Consider the following 18,906-nt stretch of genomic DNA (forward strand, 5'->3'; position numbering starts at 1 on the left):
ACAAGAAAAACCACTAACATAAATTCCCTTGGAGTCCTTAACAAGACACCGTAGTCTGAAAGCCTTGTACTACTGAAGTAGTACCCGTCCGTCAATATTGAGCGTGAAGAAATTAGTAGGATCAAGCTGCTACTTCACACTAATTTAATGCTTTATATGCTCGACATAAGAATGGGGTAACAAAATAGACAAAGATGAAGAATTCACTATGTTAAAATGATTTATATCTTCTTTTTTGTTATGATGAATCTATTCACGCTCTGTTTCATATTGACATATGAATTGATTCACTTTTTGAAGGAGAATTCTCTGCCAATGTAAATCGATTCACATCCTCGTGAAGAATCAATTCGCTCCATTTTTTTTATTAAATGATATTTTTAATAACTGAATCAATTCATGTTGTTTTAGTATGAATATGTGAATCGTTGCACTTGCACATGTGTTTTTTCAGCATTTTTTTACAAGTTTACTCATTCTATTCTCAAAAACAATGTAAGACATAACTATATACTCCCTCCGTCCTATTTTAAATGGCCTAGTTTGAAAGTGTGTAGTGTTCATATAACATGTTTTGACCATATTTTTTTATTAATATATAAACAAAATATAACATATAAGATGTTGTTGGATTTGTCTCGGAGAATATTTTCAAAATATTAAATTTTTATATTTTTTCTAATAGATTATTAAAGATATTAAAATTCAAAATTGTGCATTAGGTGACAGAGTCAACCGTGTCATTTAAAATGGGACGGAGGGAGTATTTTCTAAAGGAAAATGCTAACAAGTGCCCTTAGGACATTTGATAAGAAATTAAAAAAAGCTTTATCTTGAAAATGGTGTATTTAACGCCTCTAAACTTTAAAAGTTGACGTTTTTTACTTTGAATTTGTCACTTATTTCCATTTTTAATTTTTTAGCAATTGTCCTTACAGCAATTGTCTTAACAAGTGTTCTTAAGACACTTGTTAGCATGACCATTTTCTAAAAATAAAATTTTCTCACTCTCTACTCCCGGACACTAGTCTCTTCTATCTTTTTAAAAACTCTTAGACATTGGTAGTAATTAGTGATTCTTGAGAGTTACCTTAGATTAAAAAAAGGTACATTTGTATGTCGGGTTAGATTCTTCATGGTTTTGCAATTAGGGGCAATTTAAATATAAAGGAAAAATTTTGTGATCTTTCACCTTCGATTGATAATTTGGGGTTTTCTTCACTTGATTTTCATTCATGCATTGTTGGAGTAGCATGAATCGGTGAGGATCAAAGGGATTGATTGCTCAAGGTTGAAATTTCTCAAGAGCAACATTCTTGTGAAATCAAGGTAATCTTGTATGATCAAGATTGGATTTGTTGGAGGCTAAGCCAAATCAATTAAAGGCTCAAGGAATTGCAAATTGGTTCTTATATTTTATCAAATAGTTGACATTTAATATTGAAGAAACTCCAATGAATTTTGCATTGGGAGTGGATTAGCACACTAACAGTTACAGTTTGGATGAGCCACTATAAACATTTGTGTCCTTTTTTTAAACCCTTAACTCTTTTAATTTTCTTAATCATTTCATTCAATTTAGGTTTGTGAATTATTTTTATAGACTTGATATAAACCAATTGAGTGTTGAACCTAATCGAGTGTTGAAAAACCAATGACTCAATTTCTTATAGACTTGATATAAACCAACTGAGACTGTTCTAAGATTCTAAGTCACAAATTATTAAATGGAAAATACTAACAAGTGTTTTTAGGGTACTTATTAAGAAGTTTAAAATAGAAACTGTATCTTAAAACATGTGCATTAAACACATTGAAACAACAAAAAGTAAATTTCTCTACCTAAATTTCATCGATCATTTCTAATTTTGATCCAGGAAGCCTCATTTGGTATGTGCTTCATTTGAAGAAAGACTCATTTGCAAAGTGGAGTCACCGCCACTTAGTTCTCACCACTCTATCTAATCTATCTTAGTGAACTACATAGCTGAATAATAGCTCCACGCATGATCGAAGCACAAGGAAGAGTGAGAAGGATCCCAATTGCTACCAAGGTCACAATGTTAACTACTACTCCACCAAACAGACCAAAAAGGAGGCCACATTTCACAATCCATTCAAATTCTCATTGGATGCCACAACCACAACTCCACTTAGTCTTAAAGTCGACATTGAATCGTGTGAGAACGAAAATAAAAATAAAAGTTGTTAAACCTCATCAAACTAATACCCACCCATGTTGAAATTAGAAAGGTACAAAATTGAAAATTTGAAAGTGATCAACCTTGACACGAAGGAGGAAAAAAATGTCCTAATATGATGGTAAAGTGTATCTTTTTGAAACAAACTTTTAAGCCAAAATTGAAACAAATACTTTATTAAGCAAAAGAAAAATAGACAATTACAGCAAATACCTACGTGAGCATCTATGTGAAGAATGCGTCATGTGTGCTTCATTCATTCACAGAATATTAGTCATTTTTCTATCAAAAAAGAATAATAGTCATTCACCAAAAAAATTAAAAATCATTCATAATAGTCAAACCTTTTGTAGCTATATATCTCCCTCTAGCACAATCACACGTATTTTCTTAAGCCCCAATATTAAATTGCTTCATTATATCTTTTTATATTAATTAATTTCTATCTTTCCCGTGATGTGCCGTGCCGTCACAACCACTGCAAATCAAACAAAATAATACTACATATTCTAACTTTTTTAAATCAATTTGTATAAGTTAATTATTCATCTTAACCAGACTCAAGTTCATGCACCAACTATAGATTCAAAAACGAGTCGACGAGTGAAGTATAATTTATAGTATATGAAAAATAATAGTAGTATCAATAATATTCGCACCATACATTTATGGATAATGATATAAGTTTCAGTCAAAAATAATTATGAATAATGATAGTAGCAAAAATGGACAATTTATAAAGAGAAGAATCGCATATACATTCACTACACAGATTTATTACATTATCATGATTCATGATGAAGAATAAAATTTTAAAAAAGAAAAAAAAAAGTATATGAACCTCATTAATGGTGCAATGGATTTGGACCAGATGGAACAAGGCGTTTATCAACACCATAACGCGGATCGATCTCAGTTTCCTTCGGCTCATGAGGGTGAGTCACCGGCATGTGACTCCGGTGGTGGTGATCCCGATGACGACGATGACTGTGGTGGTGCCGATTAAGAAATGGAGTGAAGTCAAATCCGGTTGCTAAGATTTTCCTATTTTGATAAACCTGAAACTTGGTGTTGCTAGTAATGGTGATTTTTCCACTAGTACTAATATTGGATTTGAAATCCAAGCACATATGAAAGAGTATCAAAAATAAGAATATCCAAATAATAAAACTAAGTACATATTGGAGTTTGATAGTCATGGCCATGAATGTGAAGTATAAAGAGATTGAAATGATTGCATGGAGAAAGAGAGACTTTAGGAAGAATTTGATGAATATTAAGGTTTTAGAAGAAAGGAAAGTATTAAAGGTTTGACAAGGTGCTAAATATGCATATGACATGGGGGAGTGCTTGCTTCCATGAGACTTTAGGTTATAAATTTATATGTGTGTGTATGGTATAATAATAAATTAAAGGGGTTGAGTTATTTTGGAAGGTCCAGTAGATGCGGAGAGGGGGCAGAATTGTCGAGCATTCTTCTTCCAATGAAGCTTCCTTTGCGTTCAAGGAACATAGGGTCATTTAAGAGCAGATTGTCAAACCTTGAATTATATACTATACTATATATTGGTATTACCACTAGAACTAGAACAGGTCAAAAAGTTTGTGAGTATAGGGGTACTATGTACGGGTATAAATATATGAGATCAGAATATAAATTGGAAGGACATCCAAGCAATTATTTGTTATTCAATAGATAGGGAGTAATAAATTGTATCATGTGACAAAATTTCAATTTTGTTTTGTACCTAAAACATAAAGCATCTACTATCTCAACTATTTCAGACATGGTGCATTGCATTGTTATTGATTTATCGATTAATATGAAGCTACGTGTAAAGATTAAAGGCCCTTACTTTAGATCATTAGAGAAGCGCTCGAAATTAAATATTGATTTAAAAATTAGAAACTAAAAATGGTTAGTACTCTACTACTTTACAACTACGGTACAAATCCGTAAAAGGGAAAAAAATAAGAACACTACGGTACAAAATATAAATATATAACTATAGGGATAGGTAACCCACTTTACTAAGCTAAGAAACTAAGTTAAAAGTCTATGTTTTATGTTTGAATCTTGAGGGATGAAAAAAAAAACTTCTTTTTAGGAATTACAAATGAAAAAATATCAACATAACAACTAATATATTAATATTTGTCATTCAAACTTATATAAATTCATAGTTGTTCTAACAACAACATAAATTATATAAATCGATTTAAAAATTTAATCAAAGTTTATTAATTCACGAGAAATATTAATTTTAACTTCTACAAAGTTGAATAAGACCTTTTTTTTTTTTAAGATGGAAGTTGTTAAACTAGATTACAAAGGGTTACGACGACTAAAAAGACAAGGAACCACATTTACCATAGAAGGTTAACACAGCCTCTTGAAGCATAGTTATATTTGTTTCAAGCCAAATTTTCTATTTTTGTTTCATTGACAAGAGTTCTAAAATATTCTTTAACATTTACATATATTCGCATGTTTTTTGGGTTTTCATTCGTTTATCATCCTTCCTCTGAAAGCACGTTATTGCAGCATGCTACACAGTAGTCGGCAGAAAATTAAAAGAGAGAAGAGGGTTGAGAGATTACTTTGACTCCTAAATTGTTTTATTTTTTGAGTATTGACCGACGCTTGGTTTTAAGCAAAGAAAATACACCTTTTTAAAAAATAAATGTAAACTTCCATCCTTGTCTAAAAAAAAAGTTAAAGTCACATATGTACTTGTTCTTCCTTCTTTCTTCTTTGTGATCATTAACTATATCATCGACATTGACACTAGTTAGTACAAGCATAAACGAGCTGGCACAAAATATTTTAATTTATATTTATTTTATAATATAAATGATGCAAACTATATTGTGCATCACACGTCTATAGTCTCCATTTTATTTTATATATATACGTAGGAGCACGCTAAAGTTGCATCGTGGAGCTACAAACATTGCTTCAATTAGACTCTTTCATCTGTCCACTTTCAAATATATTGCTTATTTTGATTGTATTGTATACTGATATAAATAAATGAATTGATACATTTTTCACTCCTTTTCATTTATGAAGGGATTTTGCAGGTTGGTCTTAATATTTTGCTTATGTTTCCCTTGATGATTGTGTAACGGAAGCATGCTGCCTCCATATAAAATATAAATTATTCATACGTATTGTTTATTTACGTAGACATTATATATTTTAACGTCCCCTTTTCCATGGTTCAGAGTAAAATGCATGAGTATTGCGTCTTGGTTCATTTATTTAAAAAAGAAAAAGATTACATTAGAACATTCAAAAGCTTGTGAAACATAGTAGTCCAATAAATCGCATCGAGAAAAAGGAAACTGATTAAGTCAATAGTTTTAGTGGATCGTATCATTTTAAAATTTGATCTCTTCCACACACAAAAAAAAAAAAAAAAAGGTGTTAAAAGAAAGAAAAACACATAAAATTATCAAACTCAAATTATGGGATATAAATTTAGACTTTTGGCTGAAGATGGGAAGCCAGCAATTACCTAACTGTCCAATCTATCTACACTTCCATTATATATCTTGGGGAAATGGACAGGATTTACCAAAATGAAGGTGCTTGTCGGGAATAGAGAGACTAGAATAATTCAGAGCTCACTAATTTCTTCAGAATTTTGCTCTTCACCCAGCACAAATCACTCGCACCCTGCAGCGTTTCCATTTTTACCCATGCGCAAGTTAAGTAACGCTGCGCACCTTAACTTGCGCAAGTTGTATTTTATGCGTGACTTAAGTGGCGTTGCGTGAGTTAACTTGCGCAGCGTTACTTAAGTCATATTTCAGCAACACAGAAACACATTTCCCTCATTTCTCCAACTTCCCAACTTCGAAATTTTTCCCCCCATATCCGATTTTCATCATTTTTGCGCCATTCAAAGTCAATTTCTCCCACATTATCAAGTAAGTGATGATTACTCTACTTAATTGCATTTAACTTGTAGAAATTTTAGTTTTTTTTGAAGAAATATGACATTTTTAGGTTTTTATAAATTTTGCTTGCATGTTAGTTTTGATGATTGTTAGTGAAGAATTAACTTAGGAATTGTTGTTTAGAAGTTGTTTAGAGTAGAATGTGGTAGTCTTGAATAGGTGTAATCAGCTTCTTGAGATTGACACAGTTGAGGAGCAAAACGAGCGAGCTCAAGTTAGGGTGGCCTGCGTTAAGGCGTTTCTGTTGCTCTTGCTTGGCTGGACCATTTTTTCTGCCAAGAACAGCAAAAACATTAATCTTCTTTGGCTGCTTGCGCTGCAAGATATGGACGAGTTGGACAGCTGGTCATGGGGTGGGATGGGACTTGCTTTCCTATATGAGCAGCTATCTCTTACCTCCGACTCATTTGTGGCCTCCATTGGTGGTTACATGACATTGTTTATGGTAATACTTGTTTTTCTTCTTTTTTACTTATTGGATCGTAAATGTTTAGTTGTTTGTATAATACTTGCGGAGATATAAATATTTGTTTCTTTGTGTTTGCACGGATGGACTTTGGCGCACTTCTCGAACATCATTCCGACGATTGATGATGATGCCTACGACCATACTGTTTCCCCGCTTGTGAGTCAATGGAAACCTCCCAGGGGCTTTTCTAATCCTGGACACTACAGAGCTGCCATCGATTCGATGGACCTTTCTTATGTCACCTGGATGGTCCGTCACTTGCCAGAGCGGGTTCTTCGGCAGTACGGGCATTTCCAGAGAATTCTCAGGCCTCCTACAGACATTGAGCTTCTTGCGGCGGATGACGTGGCCCAGGCCTTCACGGAGTTTGCTCTACATGTCCTCAGTCATCAGCAGAGGGGTCATCCGGTTCAAGATAACGAGTCGTGGTCTCATACTAGGGGGTACATGAGATGGTACGTGGGAGTATCACATCCTATTGTGAACCCCCCTGCGGCCATTCCTGACTACGCAGCTGATGCCCCTCCTCGTCCTGTCCCTCCTTACGAGGAGGTTCTTGTTGAGCAGCAGTAGGCCAGACATCCTCCCGACCCATACCAGATGGACAGTGCAATTGGGCATCCAGATGTGTTTGGTAATCCAGAGGTTCTTCGCATCATGCAGAGCATACAGTCTGAGTGGAGCATGCTGGAGCAGGTGCCGGCTCCACGGAGGAGGAGTAGGAGTCCACAGGATGGACCAACATGACTTGTGTAGCTTTTATGACTTGTGCAGTTTTTTTTTGTTTGACATTTTGTTGGATTTGGGTGTAATCCTATCACACTTGCGCTTTTTAGCGTTTTTATGACATTATGCGTTATTTTATTCCATTGTTTTATTATGTTATTTTTCGTAATATAATTATGAGTTAATGCTTGATTGAATGAATGATGAAAAATATATGCTTGAATGAATGTATGAAAGAAGGATTGAAAAAATAGGAAAAATAGAGGTTTCTGCCTCTTCTGGTTGTATGCACAGAATGTGCGTGAGTTAACTCACGCATGGCTAATTGGCTGCACAAGTTAACTAACGCAGTGTTTTACACTTGCGTTACTTAAGTTGCGTAACGTATGTTAACTAACGCATACATTTACACTTGCGTTAGTTAACATGTGCAAGGGTATAATTGGAACGGCTGCAGGGCGCGAGCAAAACGTGCAGGGTGAAGAGCAAAATTCATTTTTTTCATTGATGTGTGCAACACCATAGGTAAAACGTTGGGATGGCCCACGATTCACAAATCAAAGTATCCATTCATTGGTAAGTAATAATGTGAAATGGAGTCAGGATAACACTATTCTCTGGCCAGTCATCATAACATACAGTTTCAAAGTAGGGTTGTCTGGTCAACCAATATATGATGAAAAGTTGAAAACTGGTGATTAACTTAAAAGTCAACGGTACACCTCCCCTCAAACCACGGACGTATCGCCACAGCAACATGCACAGGCAACAAGATAATGAGCAGCTAACTCCGGTCTTGTGTGGTACATAATTTGAAGTTGCATTATTTAGTTATAATGACTTATAACACATGTCCTAGCAGATCAGAATAAGCTATTACGTTCATAATGACCGTTATGATTATTTTCATCAGCCTTCCTCCCAGTCGATATCGTCCTCGTCGTCTTCTTCTGGCTGAGCATCGGCTTCAACATTCAAATCCACCTTGTAAGCTCCAATTGCATTTCCTTTAAAAGTTACACCCAGATCAGAAATTAGGGACCCAAATAAAATTATCAACCAAAGCATAAACAAAATGATGAAGTGCAACTGTTCATGTTAACTCAATTAGTAGTAGTAATTTCACACAAAATATTTATTTGCTCAACGTTGACATTATTTGACAATCAATTCTGAAAAAATAAAAGATGTTCAGATCAATAGTAAACAATCAAAATAAGCAATTAATAACAAACAAGCTCCTACAAAATGACCCCATCGCCAAAATCTTAACGCAAGGACATGGTTCTCGTTGAGCCAGAAGATTTTAAAAAAAAAACCTCTGGTTTTAGAATGGGACATTTTAAATTATTTCACAAAACCGCCTTCCATCCCTATTAAGTGTCAAGATGGTTGTTGATTCTATTGCATCACATCACCTACTCTCCCATTTTCTGAGAGATATTAAGTTTATAATCTATCTTGTTTATTCCACGGCCAACAACACCATTCATGCCATGGCCACTCAATAATACTTTTGAAATTGGCAGTGTCATTTCTAATAGTAATCCCAAACAGGAAAAATTAATTGTTGAGTGACAATATCCCAATTACAAAAGCCGCCACACCCATATCATATATGTTAAGCACAGATTGCCTTAGCATGGCAACAGCTGCAATGCAACACAACTGTGACTAACTACAATTTAAAACCATATTCCAAACCAACCGAGGAATTACAACCAGCCCAATTAAACTCTTGGATGACTTTGAGAGCATGGGTACCAAGCTACCATTTTCTAAAATATATATTATATATTGCAAGGATTTAAACGGATGTATAAGTATACTGTGAAGAGAATATGATTACTGAAAAGTACAACCTATAATTGCTGAATAGTGAATACTCCCTCTGTCCCTATATATAAGCTCCTTTTGCCTTTTTCACATTTCTTAAGAAAAGTTGTTAGTGCAATTAATGTGTTTATTTTGTGTGTTAATATTACCAAATTGTCCTTTGTTTGTAGTGTATTAAATTTGACTTTTCATATTTCAAGACAAGTTAGTAATATTAATTAGGGGTATGTTTAGGAAAAAATAATAAATACTTCTAATAATTTGAAAAGGGGTTTATATTTAGACAAATTTTTAGTCAAATGAGTGCTTATATATAAGGACGGAGGGAGTAATTTAAAAGCTTTGTTGTTGCTTTTTTTCAACAACAAAAAAAAAAAAACTAATTGAACATTAACTGTATAACGCATCTCTGCTTAAAGCATTTAATAAAAATATTTATTTATTTATTTATAATCGAAGTATAACAGGTTCAGCCCAAGCTGAACCTCTGCAACTTGGTCTTCTCTCCTTTAGAAATTAGAGATTAGTCTGACTATTTCTCAACACTTTTTACCTATTAAGATGTTTGAGTGTTCCTATCATTCATTCTTAGTCATTGTCGCTTCAATGGCATGTAACAATCTCAAAATTATATGGGTAATGATAAAGCTCTAAAATGGATACTATAATGAAGGGAGACAAAAATACTATAATGAAACCCGTAAGTTATTAGAGCGCTTAAAACTTGTCTTGTAATTTATTAGATGGGAGGCAATTTGTGACATTAAACATGTATGCAACAATTAGCAGTCATATATACGGGTATTCTAGACTTATACTTTAAGGATCCAAATTTCAGTGTAATCAGATTGGAAAGGCTGAAGTGTACCTCTAACAGGAGCCTCTTCCCACTCGGTACCATCATCATCTTCCTCACGTTTTGATTTCAAGCCAACTTGGCGGTTGGAAGTACTGCTAGAAGGATCATCTGCTGCGTTCGCATCTAGGGGATTTTTTGCAGCTTCTTCCAATTCGCGTTGCTTCTTAAGCAAAGCAGCGTAATAAGCCTTGACATACTCATCCTATAAAAATATAAAAGGTAACAGAATCTTAGTGAACCAAAACTTGTGCGTGCCTTTGAGAGGCAGGGACAAGGATCTCGAACAAAAAGAATCGAAAAATAAAGAAAATAACAAACAGTTCATATTATTTTACGAGCCTGTATATTTTTATCATCATGTCCAACTGTTGACTTTTTATCGTCTGTGAATTGCACTGATGTGGAAGTTGAAGTCCCGTCCATTTTTGTTTCCTGCTTCACCTCTCCACGCTGTTCTTTCGTAAGATTCATACCTGATGTAATCATCCATGGAGGCAAAACCTTTAAAGATGTACCGTCAGTTTCAGATTTAACACCCTCTCCTTTGCCTTCAGTACCATTGAAGTCAACTACCACCTGTCCACATTCATTAATAGAATACTTAACGTTTCATTATTTTTAAGGAAGATATGCTGAAATTAAAAGCTATACATTGAACCAACAAAACATGTTTGCCATAAACGAGACACACAGACTGACATGTTAGCCACCTCCTCCGAGAGATAGGTACTAGAAACCCAATAAACCAGAAATGAAACTTAAATAGAACTGTAAGAATTCCATTTCCAAATGATAGTAATGGTGAAAACAATAGAGCAATAGGCTCCTTATAGAAAACAATAAAAGGGAAGCTCGGTGCACTATATCTCCCGCATACGCAGGGTCCGGGAAGGGGTCCCACCATTTGGCGTATTGTATGTAGCCTTACACAAGAGGTTGTTTCCAGGACTTGAACCTGTGACCTTTCAGTCACATGACAACAACTTTACCGTTGCGCCAAGGTTCTCCCCCTTCCTTATAGAAAACAACACCAACTTGAAAAAGAAAAATACCCCAACTATTTTTTCTAAGAAGATATCTGTCTCATTAAGACCAAAGCATTACCAGTTACCACCACTACCAATTCTTGCCTAACTCCCATCGACCTCTCACCTATCCAATATATAGAAATGATTCCATATCTCTCCACTCATCAAATGCCACCTGTCCTGCTCTGCTATGTCCCCTCTCCCTTCCAACAGTTTCCCTCTATCCCACGAGCCTATAGTACTAGAGTCTCTTATGTTGAATTTTCAAATGACAAGGTCATGACAAAATTTTGAGTCTATCTTGTTCTTTGTAGATATTGACAAATTTTGATAAGGTCATCCAAAATGGGGGGAAGAGATCCAAGAAAATTGATGGGAAAAAGAACATAGTATGGTTGCTTGGTCTCTCTGCCTTACAAGTAGGGGTGTGCAAATGGTTTATCCAAACTGAACCAAACTAGATTTATGGATACAATTTGGATCAAAAAACTACTTTCACAAAATAAATGGATTTTTTTAAAACCGGTTCGATAAAGTTCAGTCCAGTTCAGAACTGGTTCATGCTATCTGAACCGGATTTTGTTCTGAACTGGTTTTTTACTGAACTGGATTTTTTTACCTGAACCAATTTTTTACCTGAACCGGTTTTATTACCCGAACCGTTTTTTTTACCTGCAGAATTTCTCATTTCTAAAAGGAAAATAACATTGACTTTGTGACCCAAAAGAGGACATGTTAGCTTGGAATCATAGTGGAGGCAGAATTTATAAAAGGGTTGAAATAGCCAATTAATGGAAGAGAATAGATATGAGAAGAGGAAAAATCTCAAAGGTGTTGTAGAGTTACGCGATTTTACTTTTAGTTAGCCGTTGATTCAAACTATAAGACAAACACAATAAGATGAGTCCATAGTTATCATCTACTTCAGGTTTGCTGTAAAAGTGACAACATCCTATTATGGAGAATGCAAAGTGATATTGTTCACTGTCTAAGCAACTGAGTGCTGATTATTAAAACGATACAGACCATAAACAATTAACTTTATCTGTTTTAAATGGATACAGTTTTTTCTGGATTTAATAAAATTGGGTTGGATCAGTTTTTATGCAAAATGGATTGGGCTTTTTAGACAGGTCCACCAAATTTTATAAATCAGTTCAGTATATCCAGTTTATTTGCACACCCCTACTTACAAGTACAACACCTAGAGGGAATGCACAGCTAAGAGGAAAATATATCATCCAAAATGGGGGGAAGAGATCCAAGAAAATTGATGGGAAAAAGAACATAGTATGGTTGCTTGGTCTCTCTGCCTTTCAAGTACAACACCTAGAGGTTCTGCAAGTCGGTTAACCAGCAGCTAGTTCGCATGGTTAGTTAAGAACGGAAAGTTAGCTCAGCTAGTAACTATATGCACCGGAATCTTCAAAGATTCAGTATTTCAGTGGCAGAATATTTGAAGTACAATTGTATCACTCTCTCACTGTATATGTTTCTTTCCCTTTCTATCATTTTCTCTCCTCTCTCCTTTCTATCATTTTCTCTCCTTTCTCTCCGATTCCTTAAAACAGCAGGATGTTACCTTGGTATCTCCGCTGTATGGCAATGGTGCTCCATTATATCCCAGATGAGATTTAGAATCACCGGCATTATCTCCATTAGCTGCACGCCCAGCTGCACTAGCTCGGGCTTCCCAAGCTTGAAGACTACCAAATTCTGGAACAGGCAAGTCTTTTACCCGACTGACTTGATCTACTAAAGGCTTGAGTTGTACCTGCACTAGCACAAGAAGTACATCAGTCATAACATGCAAATTAAATCGTAGGCCAGAAGCTACAAAAGAAAGTGAAGGCCGTTGTTGTGTAAGCTTTAGCAATTTATCATTAAAGTAAGATGAGATAAATGATACCTACAGTCATGTTTGTTTAAAATTGTGAGTAGAGTTTGGTAGACTTGTAAACCAGCCCAAAGTTAACAGTTTTACTAAGTACATACCCCAACAAAATCTGACTACAATACATTTACTTTTTTTTTTTAACAAAACAATTATTACATATACTTGCGTGAACTAATACACTAGGTCAGAACTCGTAATATTGTTGATTTCCAGTAAAATTTACTGTGTATTAGATTGATAGATATCATAAATTCAATAAACCAGAAATGAAACTCAGAACAGTAAGGAATTCCAGATTATTTTAATCGTGAAATCAGTAGAGAAGTGGGCTATTAATAGGAAACTGAATTAATGTAAAAGAGGAAAAATACCCAGACTTAGTCTTCCTATGAAGATATCAGTCTCGCCAAGGACAAAATGTTGCATCCACTACCCAATTCTTGCCTAACTACAATCGACCTCTCACCTGTCCAACATATAGAAACAATTTTCTACGTCTTTGTCTCCACTCATCAAATGCCCTGTCACATTCTGTTATGTTCCCTCTCCCTTCTTATTGTTTCCTTTTATCTCACGAGCCTATCATAGGTTTAGCTAGTTATCTAGCTGTCTCGGGCCTTTCCTAAAGTGGACCATGTATCGGACTGATTCGATAAAATGATGTTGTCGGCTACAGTTTGGGTACAAAAAATGGTAAGTTTAATTTTGAAATGGAAGCAATTTAATTCTGATGATCCCCTACCAAATGGAAGACAGGGATATAGCCTCCTGGTTCTTTCTAGTTGCTTCTACCTTTTTTTGTTGTTATCTTTTTTTAGTTGGTTTTTGGTAGCTAACACTGATCAATTAACAGTAAATATATGCTTGCTGCATGCATACTTAATACTCTATTGAGACATCAATTTTCGGTTAGAATATCAAAATAATTGGTGCTCGAGCAGTTGTGTCACCAAGCAGAGATAGAAAAATCATCTTCCTATAAATTACCTCTAGAGGTCTTTAGAATATTGAACTGAACTGACACCCAGGCACCTCTATATGTATGATAAATTCATATGATGTTGATGAAGTCCCTCAAAACTTGTTTAACCTATAAATACATAGCCTAACACCAGAAACATAATAACAGACATTGCTAGCTAGAAATTACTTTGATTAAGAAACTTCCCAATTCCAGCAAACAACTATGGTGATGATCATCAACAATAACAAATTTAAATAAAATGATCCAACATATAAAGCCACAAATAGAAACAAACAGAACAATAAATCATATAATACCTCCATCTTCTGAAGCATGTCCTTTAACTTTTCACGCCGTCGTCTTCGTGCATTCTCATCTCCATCTCCTCCATCTCCCCCGTCTTGAGCAGCTAACTTATCACTTTCAACCTCTAGTTTTCCATTACAACGTTCACAGTGGAAGTCCTCGTCTTCAAAAGATATTAACCGCAGTGCATCCAAAGCATTGTATCTGAAATAATTAAAATCGCCAAGTACAATGAAACCAAAATACATCAATACAAAAAAAAAAAAATCTCTTGACAAAATATGATGCAGGTAGTACAATGAATTATTGAAACCTTTTGCCACAGTTTGTACATATATATTCCTGAATGGTGTTCTTGTTCTCTAATTCATCTTTCAGCTTATGCTTCATGCGATGCAGTCTGTACCTAACCACATCATATATCTGCAACAAAATCACAAGTATCCTATTTATGAAAGAGCCCAAATTTTGATGTACCAATTCAATTGAATTATCTGAAAAGAAGGCAAAATAACATTGATTTTCCCTTCTCTCTGCAATAAAACAACTGAATATCATTGGTAAAGCTACGCTGAAGAATACAATCAGTGGAGAGATTGACCTGTGCATAATCTAGACAGCAGTAAGAGTGTGTGTGTAGCTTGACCTTTTCTTCTCCCTCTTTTCCTGTCGTAGCTTCAGCTGTAGCAGCTACAGCAGCGCTGTATATTTTTGCACCTTTTGCTGTCTGTGTTAAAATTACACAGTGAAACATGTGAATAAAATACATACATGACTAAATATATTCAACCACAACTCTCACACACGCGCAAATCTAAGACAGATGAATATCAAAATAATAAAACAAAAAACATGCATCAACAGACGGAAAGTGTAAATATAACCAATAAATAACTAATAAATATAGCGTTTAATTTATTTCTTAAAAATGAATTTCACATTACACAAGGGAGGGAGTCTTCAAAATTATAATCTAGAAGAGCTTACATATTCTTCATTCTTCAAGATCTAGAAAAAGTTGCCACTATAATAGAGGGAAAAGATGCTACTTCATTTTGTGGAAGCACGACAATTACCATGGTAGGTGGGTGTTTGGTGGTGCGTCAAGTTGAACATGGAATTGATTTTGGAGAAGCTACTACGTAGTAGCTTTCAAGGCACAAAAAAAAAAAAAAAAATCATAAATGACACTGCAGACGTGAGTTTTAATTGCACAAACACAGAACCAAACGAGCTACAAAAAAAAAATCTATCATGCGCCAAACAAAATAAAATACAAAAGCGGTGTGTGTATAGGACCAGAGGCTTTAAGTCCTTGATTTCATAGCTTCTAGTCACAAGGCGGGGAAAAAAGAGCATGACAGAATAGACAAACAATCAATAATAAGCATTATAAGGACTAACATACATCATTGATAACTGTTTGGTTGACAGTGTTAACTTGTTAGACACGTTCGAAAGATTGTTGCTATTGCTAAGCCGTATAAGTGCGTACAATAAAACTATGGATCATACAACATAACATGATAATTTGATTAGCTAATGCTTATAAACCAAGTGTAATTCACAGAATGATAGTTACCTCTCTCCTATGATCTCTAGTGATAATCTTTTCTTCTTCAAAAAACCGCAGAGTTCGACGAAGTTGCTTTGTATGCAATTTGAGGTCCTTTGCCAAGTCTTCTTCTCTAACCCATTGCCGTCTGCAATAAAAAATAACACCATATCAATACAATCAAAATTCAAAGTTTGAAACTGTATAAATAAATAAATAAATACACGTGCAATTCTTCAAACACCTGGTGAGCGCGTCAAGAACAACTACGGCGATTCCTCTGTTATCACTTCTTCCAGTTTTGGGCTGATTATCTCCTTTGCTGGTAAGATCGTCATAGAAAGCTCTTGCAGCTAGTTTAACAAGCCTATGAAAGCAAATTGAATGAATAAAATTCAAATCAAAATTCAGATATTTAAATAACGGATTCAAATGCAAGCAAATTTGATGGTGGAGAGAGAAATTGGTACTTGTTGTAGGGTTCGATCATTGATACGATCTGATGTAGGGTTTTGGTACAGTCTTTGGGGTTCTTCTACGGAGTAACGTTGAAGATGATGATGATGATGTTAATTCGGTCGATGAGATAACCGGGAAAGGTAAGAGGAAGAAAAGGCTGTAATTAACGTCACTAGTGCATTTTGTTGATGGCAACACACACGTGGAAATTGGAAATCATGGGCCCTTGGTTACTTAAAAAAAAAAAAAAAAAAAAAACATCTCCCCACACGCGGTTAAAAGATATTAGGGATTGGAGTTCGAATGCTAAAAATTAAACTTATTCGCTTAAAAGTGAATTTTAAGCCACACTTGACCAAACAAAAAACATCTGAATTTGTCATATCCTGCCGTTCATGTGCTTAAATGCTAAAATTTGAATGTTTACACACACTTGTTGTAAAGATCCTCACAATAAGTAGTTAGTTAGTCATGGTTGAACCATGGCTAATTTTTTTTTCTTAAAAACAGAGGAAAAAACTCAATGTGTATTATAGAATATGAACATTCGGCGGACGTTTTTGAGATTTTGTAGATTGCGCGTTAAGCATGGAGGGTTGGTAAGGAAAAAAATACTTTAGGTTATGGTTATTCGTTCGTTGATTTATTTAGATAATTTCTCTATCCATATAAAAAATGCGGGGCTCACTGAAAACGTGTTTTTGATAGTTATTTTGATAATTTCTCATTCACCAGGAATTGGACCTCCTAACCTAATACTTCAGAGTTCAGGGTATAATAGTACTACATAATGAAGTATAAACATCCTCAGTCGCACAAAGGCGACCAATTTCGTCGATTCCTTTGCTATGAAATAATAACAGTTCACCCATTGCTTAACTAAAACAAAATACTAACACATTACCTTTGTGAATTATGTCATTTCACTGTAGCAACAAAATTTGTAGTATAAGATAAGAATACATAACTTAGACGAGAGAGATAAAGAGTTGATGAAATTTTATTTACACGAGTCACTTCATAATGTATAATTTTATTCTTTCTCATTTGAATTAGGATAACACATATGCAAATCAGTAGTTATTTGGCTTAATACATCGTTTAGTCCCTTAACTTAATTCTTTTTTTCAAATTGGTCCATTAACTATTAAACGTTTCAATTTGGTTCTTTGTCTTGTTTCAAACATTCAATTTGGTCCTATTTCATCAATTTTAACGCGTTAAAAAAGAAGACCGTTGGATAAATGAGGTATATCAGATTTAACCGTGTATCATCAACACTTAATTTATTTTACTTTTCTTCATCTCCATCAATCTTCATCTTCATACAACCTTCATCTTCTTCAACTTTTTTTCTTTAAAAAATTAATCATTTCAACTTCAACAAAAACCACATAATCAAACCCTTAAATCTTGTTTTTAAAAAGTCCAATTTTTTCTCTCCTCTCTTCTTCACGAGCGACCCTCACTTCCAGATTTCAAACCAAATTCATAAAAGAAACTCTTTTATTAAATTAAAGCAGATTAATGGTGGTTCCTGAATTAAAAACAAGATAACCATAACCAAAAAAATTCAGGTCGACAAATGGGTCACTTGATTTCTAGATGCATAACTATATCACCACAATCTGATTGTGGGTTGAAGATGGGTTTTAAGTTTGTAGCTGAATTTTTGTGTTTGGAGATGAATTTAGGTAAACTAGAGTTTTGATTTGGAGATGAATATTATGTTATTCTTCTTCGTTCATCATTTACGTTTTTTCTTGAACCTCAACCACACCCTACAATGAAGCTTAGTTTCGCGACATCATGCGACCATGGAAACGAATGTAAAAGAAATATGGAAATTAGCCACGCTTTGCCCCGTGGCTAACTGTAATTTGACCGTGGCTAAATAGCCAATCAAGGTGGCAGCCTAAACTTAGCCATGGTGGTGGTGGTGTTAATTATAGATTTAAGGGTTTGATTATGTTATTTTTATTGAAGTTGAAATGATTAATTTTTGAAAGAAATAAAAAGTTGAAGATGATGAAGATTGATGAAGGTTGTATGAAGATGAAGATGAGGGAAGAAGATGAAGAAAAGTAAAATAAATTAGGTGTTGGTGATACACAGTTAGATATGATATACCTCATTTATCCAACGGTCTCGTTTTTTAGAGCGTTGAAATTGATGAAATAGGACCAAATTGAATGATGGAAACAAGATAAATGACCAAATTGAAACGTTTAATAGTTAAGGGACCGATTTAAAAAAAAAAAATTAAGTTAAGGGACCAAATGATGTATTAAGCCTCAAAAGTGATAAAGTTTTTCATAGTGATAGAATTTTGTAAAGTGTGGCAAATAATTGAATATGATTGGTTTTATCTTGCATAGTTATTTAAACAATCAAATATCTATTAGGTTGGTTTTATCTTATCAATTTTGTAAACGACAATTTGGTTGACATTGCAACGACAAGGGGTCTGTGCATGGCAATGAATAGAGTAGAAGGAGGGAAGAGCACCACCACTAGGACGAGTGGAGAGAGGCGACGACAGTAGTGAAAGGAAGGGGGAGAAGTAACCATGGGAAAGAAGATTTTTTTTTGATAAGGCCAGAGCAAATGACATAAAAAAGTGGCTCTCAACTAAGTTGG

General features: G+C 34.6%; 1 protein-coding gene across 1 annotated transcript; it reads right to left on the bottom strand.

Moving 5' to 3' along the window:
- Nucleotides 1-7,911: 7,911 nt before the first annotated feature.
- On the bottom strand, nt 7,912-16,425 carry LOC146902103 (transcription initiation factor IIE subunit alpha-like). Its single transcript, XM_085737994.1, has 10 exons — nt 16,278-16,425; nt 16,052-16,174; nt 15,835-15,955; nt 14,854-14,979; nt 14,566-14,675; nt 14,264-14,456; nt 12,668-12,859; nt 10,397-10,633; nt 10,067-10,259; nt 7,912-8,369 (listed from the first exon to the last, which is right to left on the bottom strand). The coding sequence occupies exons 1-10, from the start codon at nt 16,295-16,297 to the stop codon at nt 8,272-8,274; spliced, it is 1,413 nt and encodes a 470-aa protein (XP_085594120.1). The 5' UTR covers nt 16,298-16,425; the 3' UTR covers nt 7,912-8,271.
- Between the last annotated feature and the right edge of the window lie 2,481 nt (nt 16,426-18,906).

This window comes from Medicago sativa, chromosome 8 (genome assembly GCF_051527215.1).
Source record: "Medicago sativa cultivar Bolivia chromosome 8, Bolivia_mono, whole genome shotgun sequence".
Classification (NCBI taxonomy): Eukaryota; Viridiplantae; Streptophyta; class Magnoliopsida; order Fabales; family Fabaceae; genus Medicago; species Medicago sativa.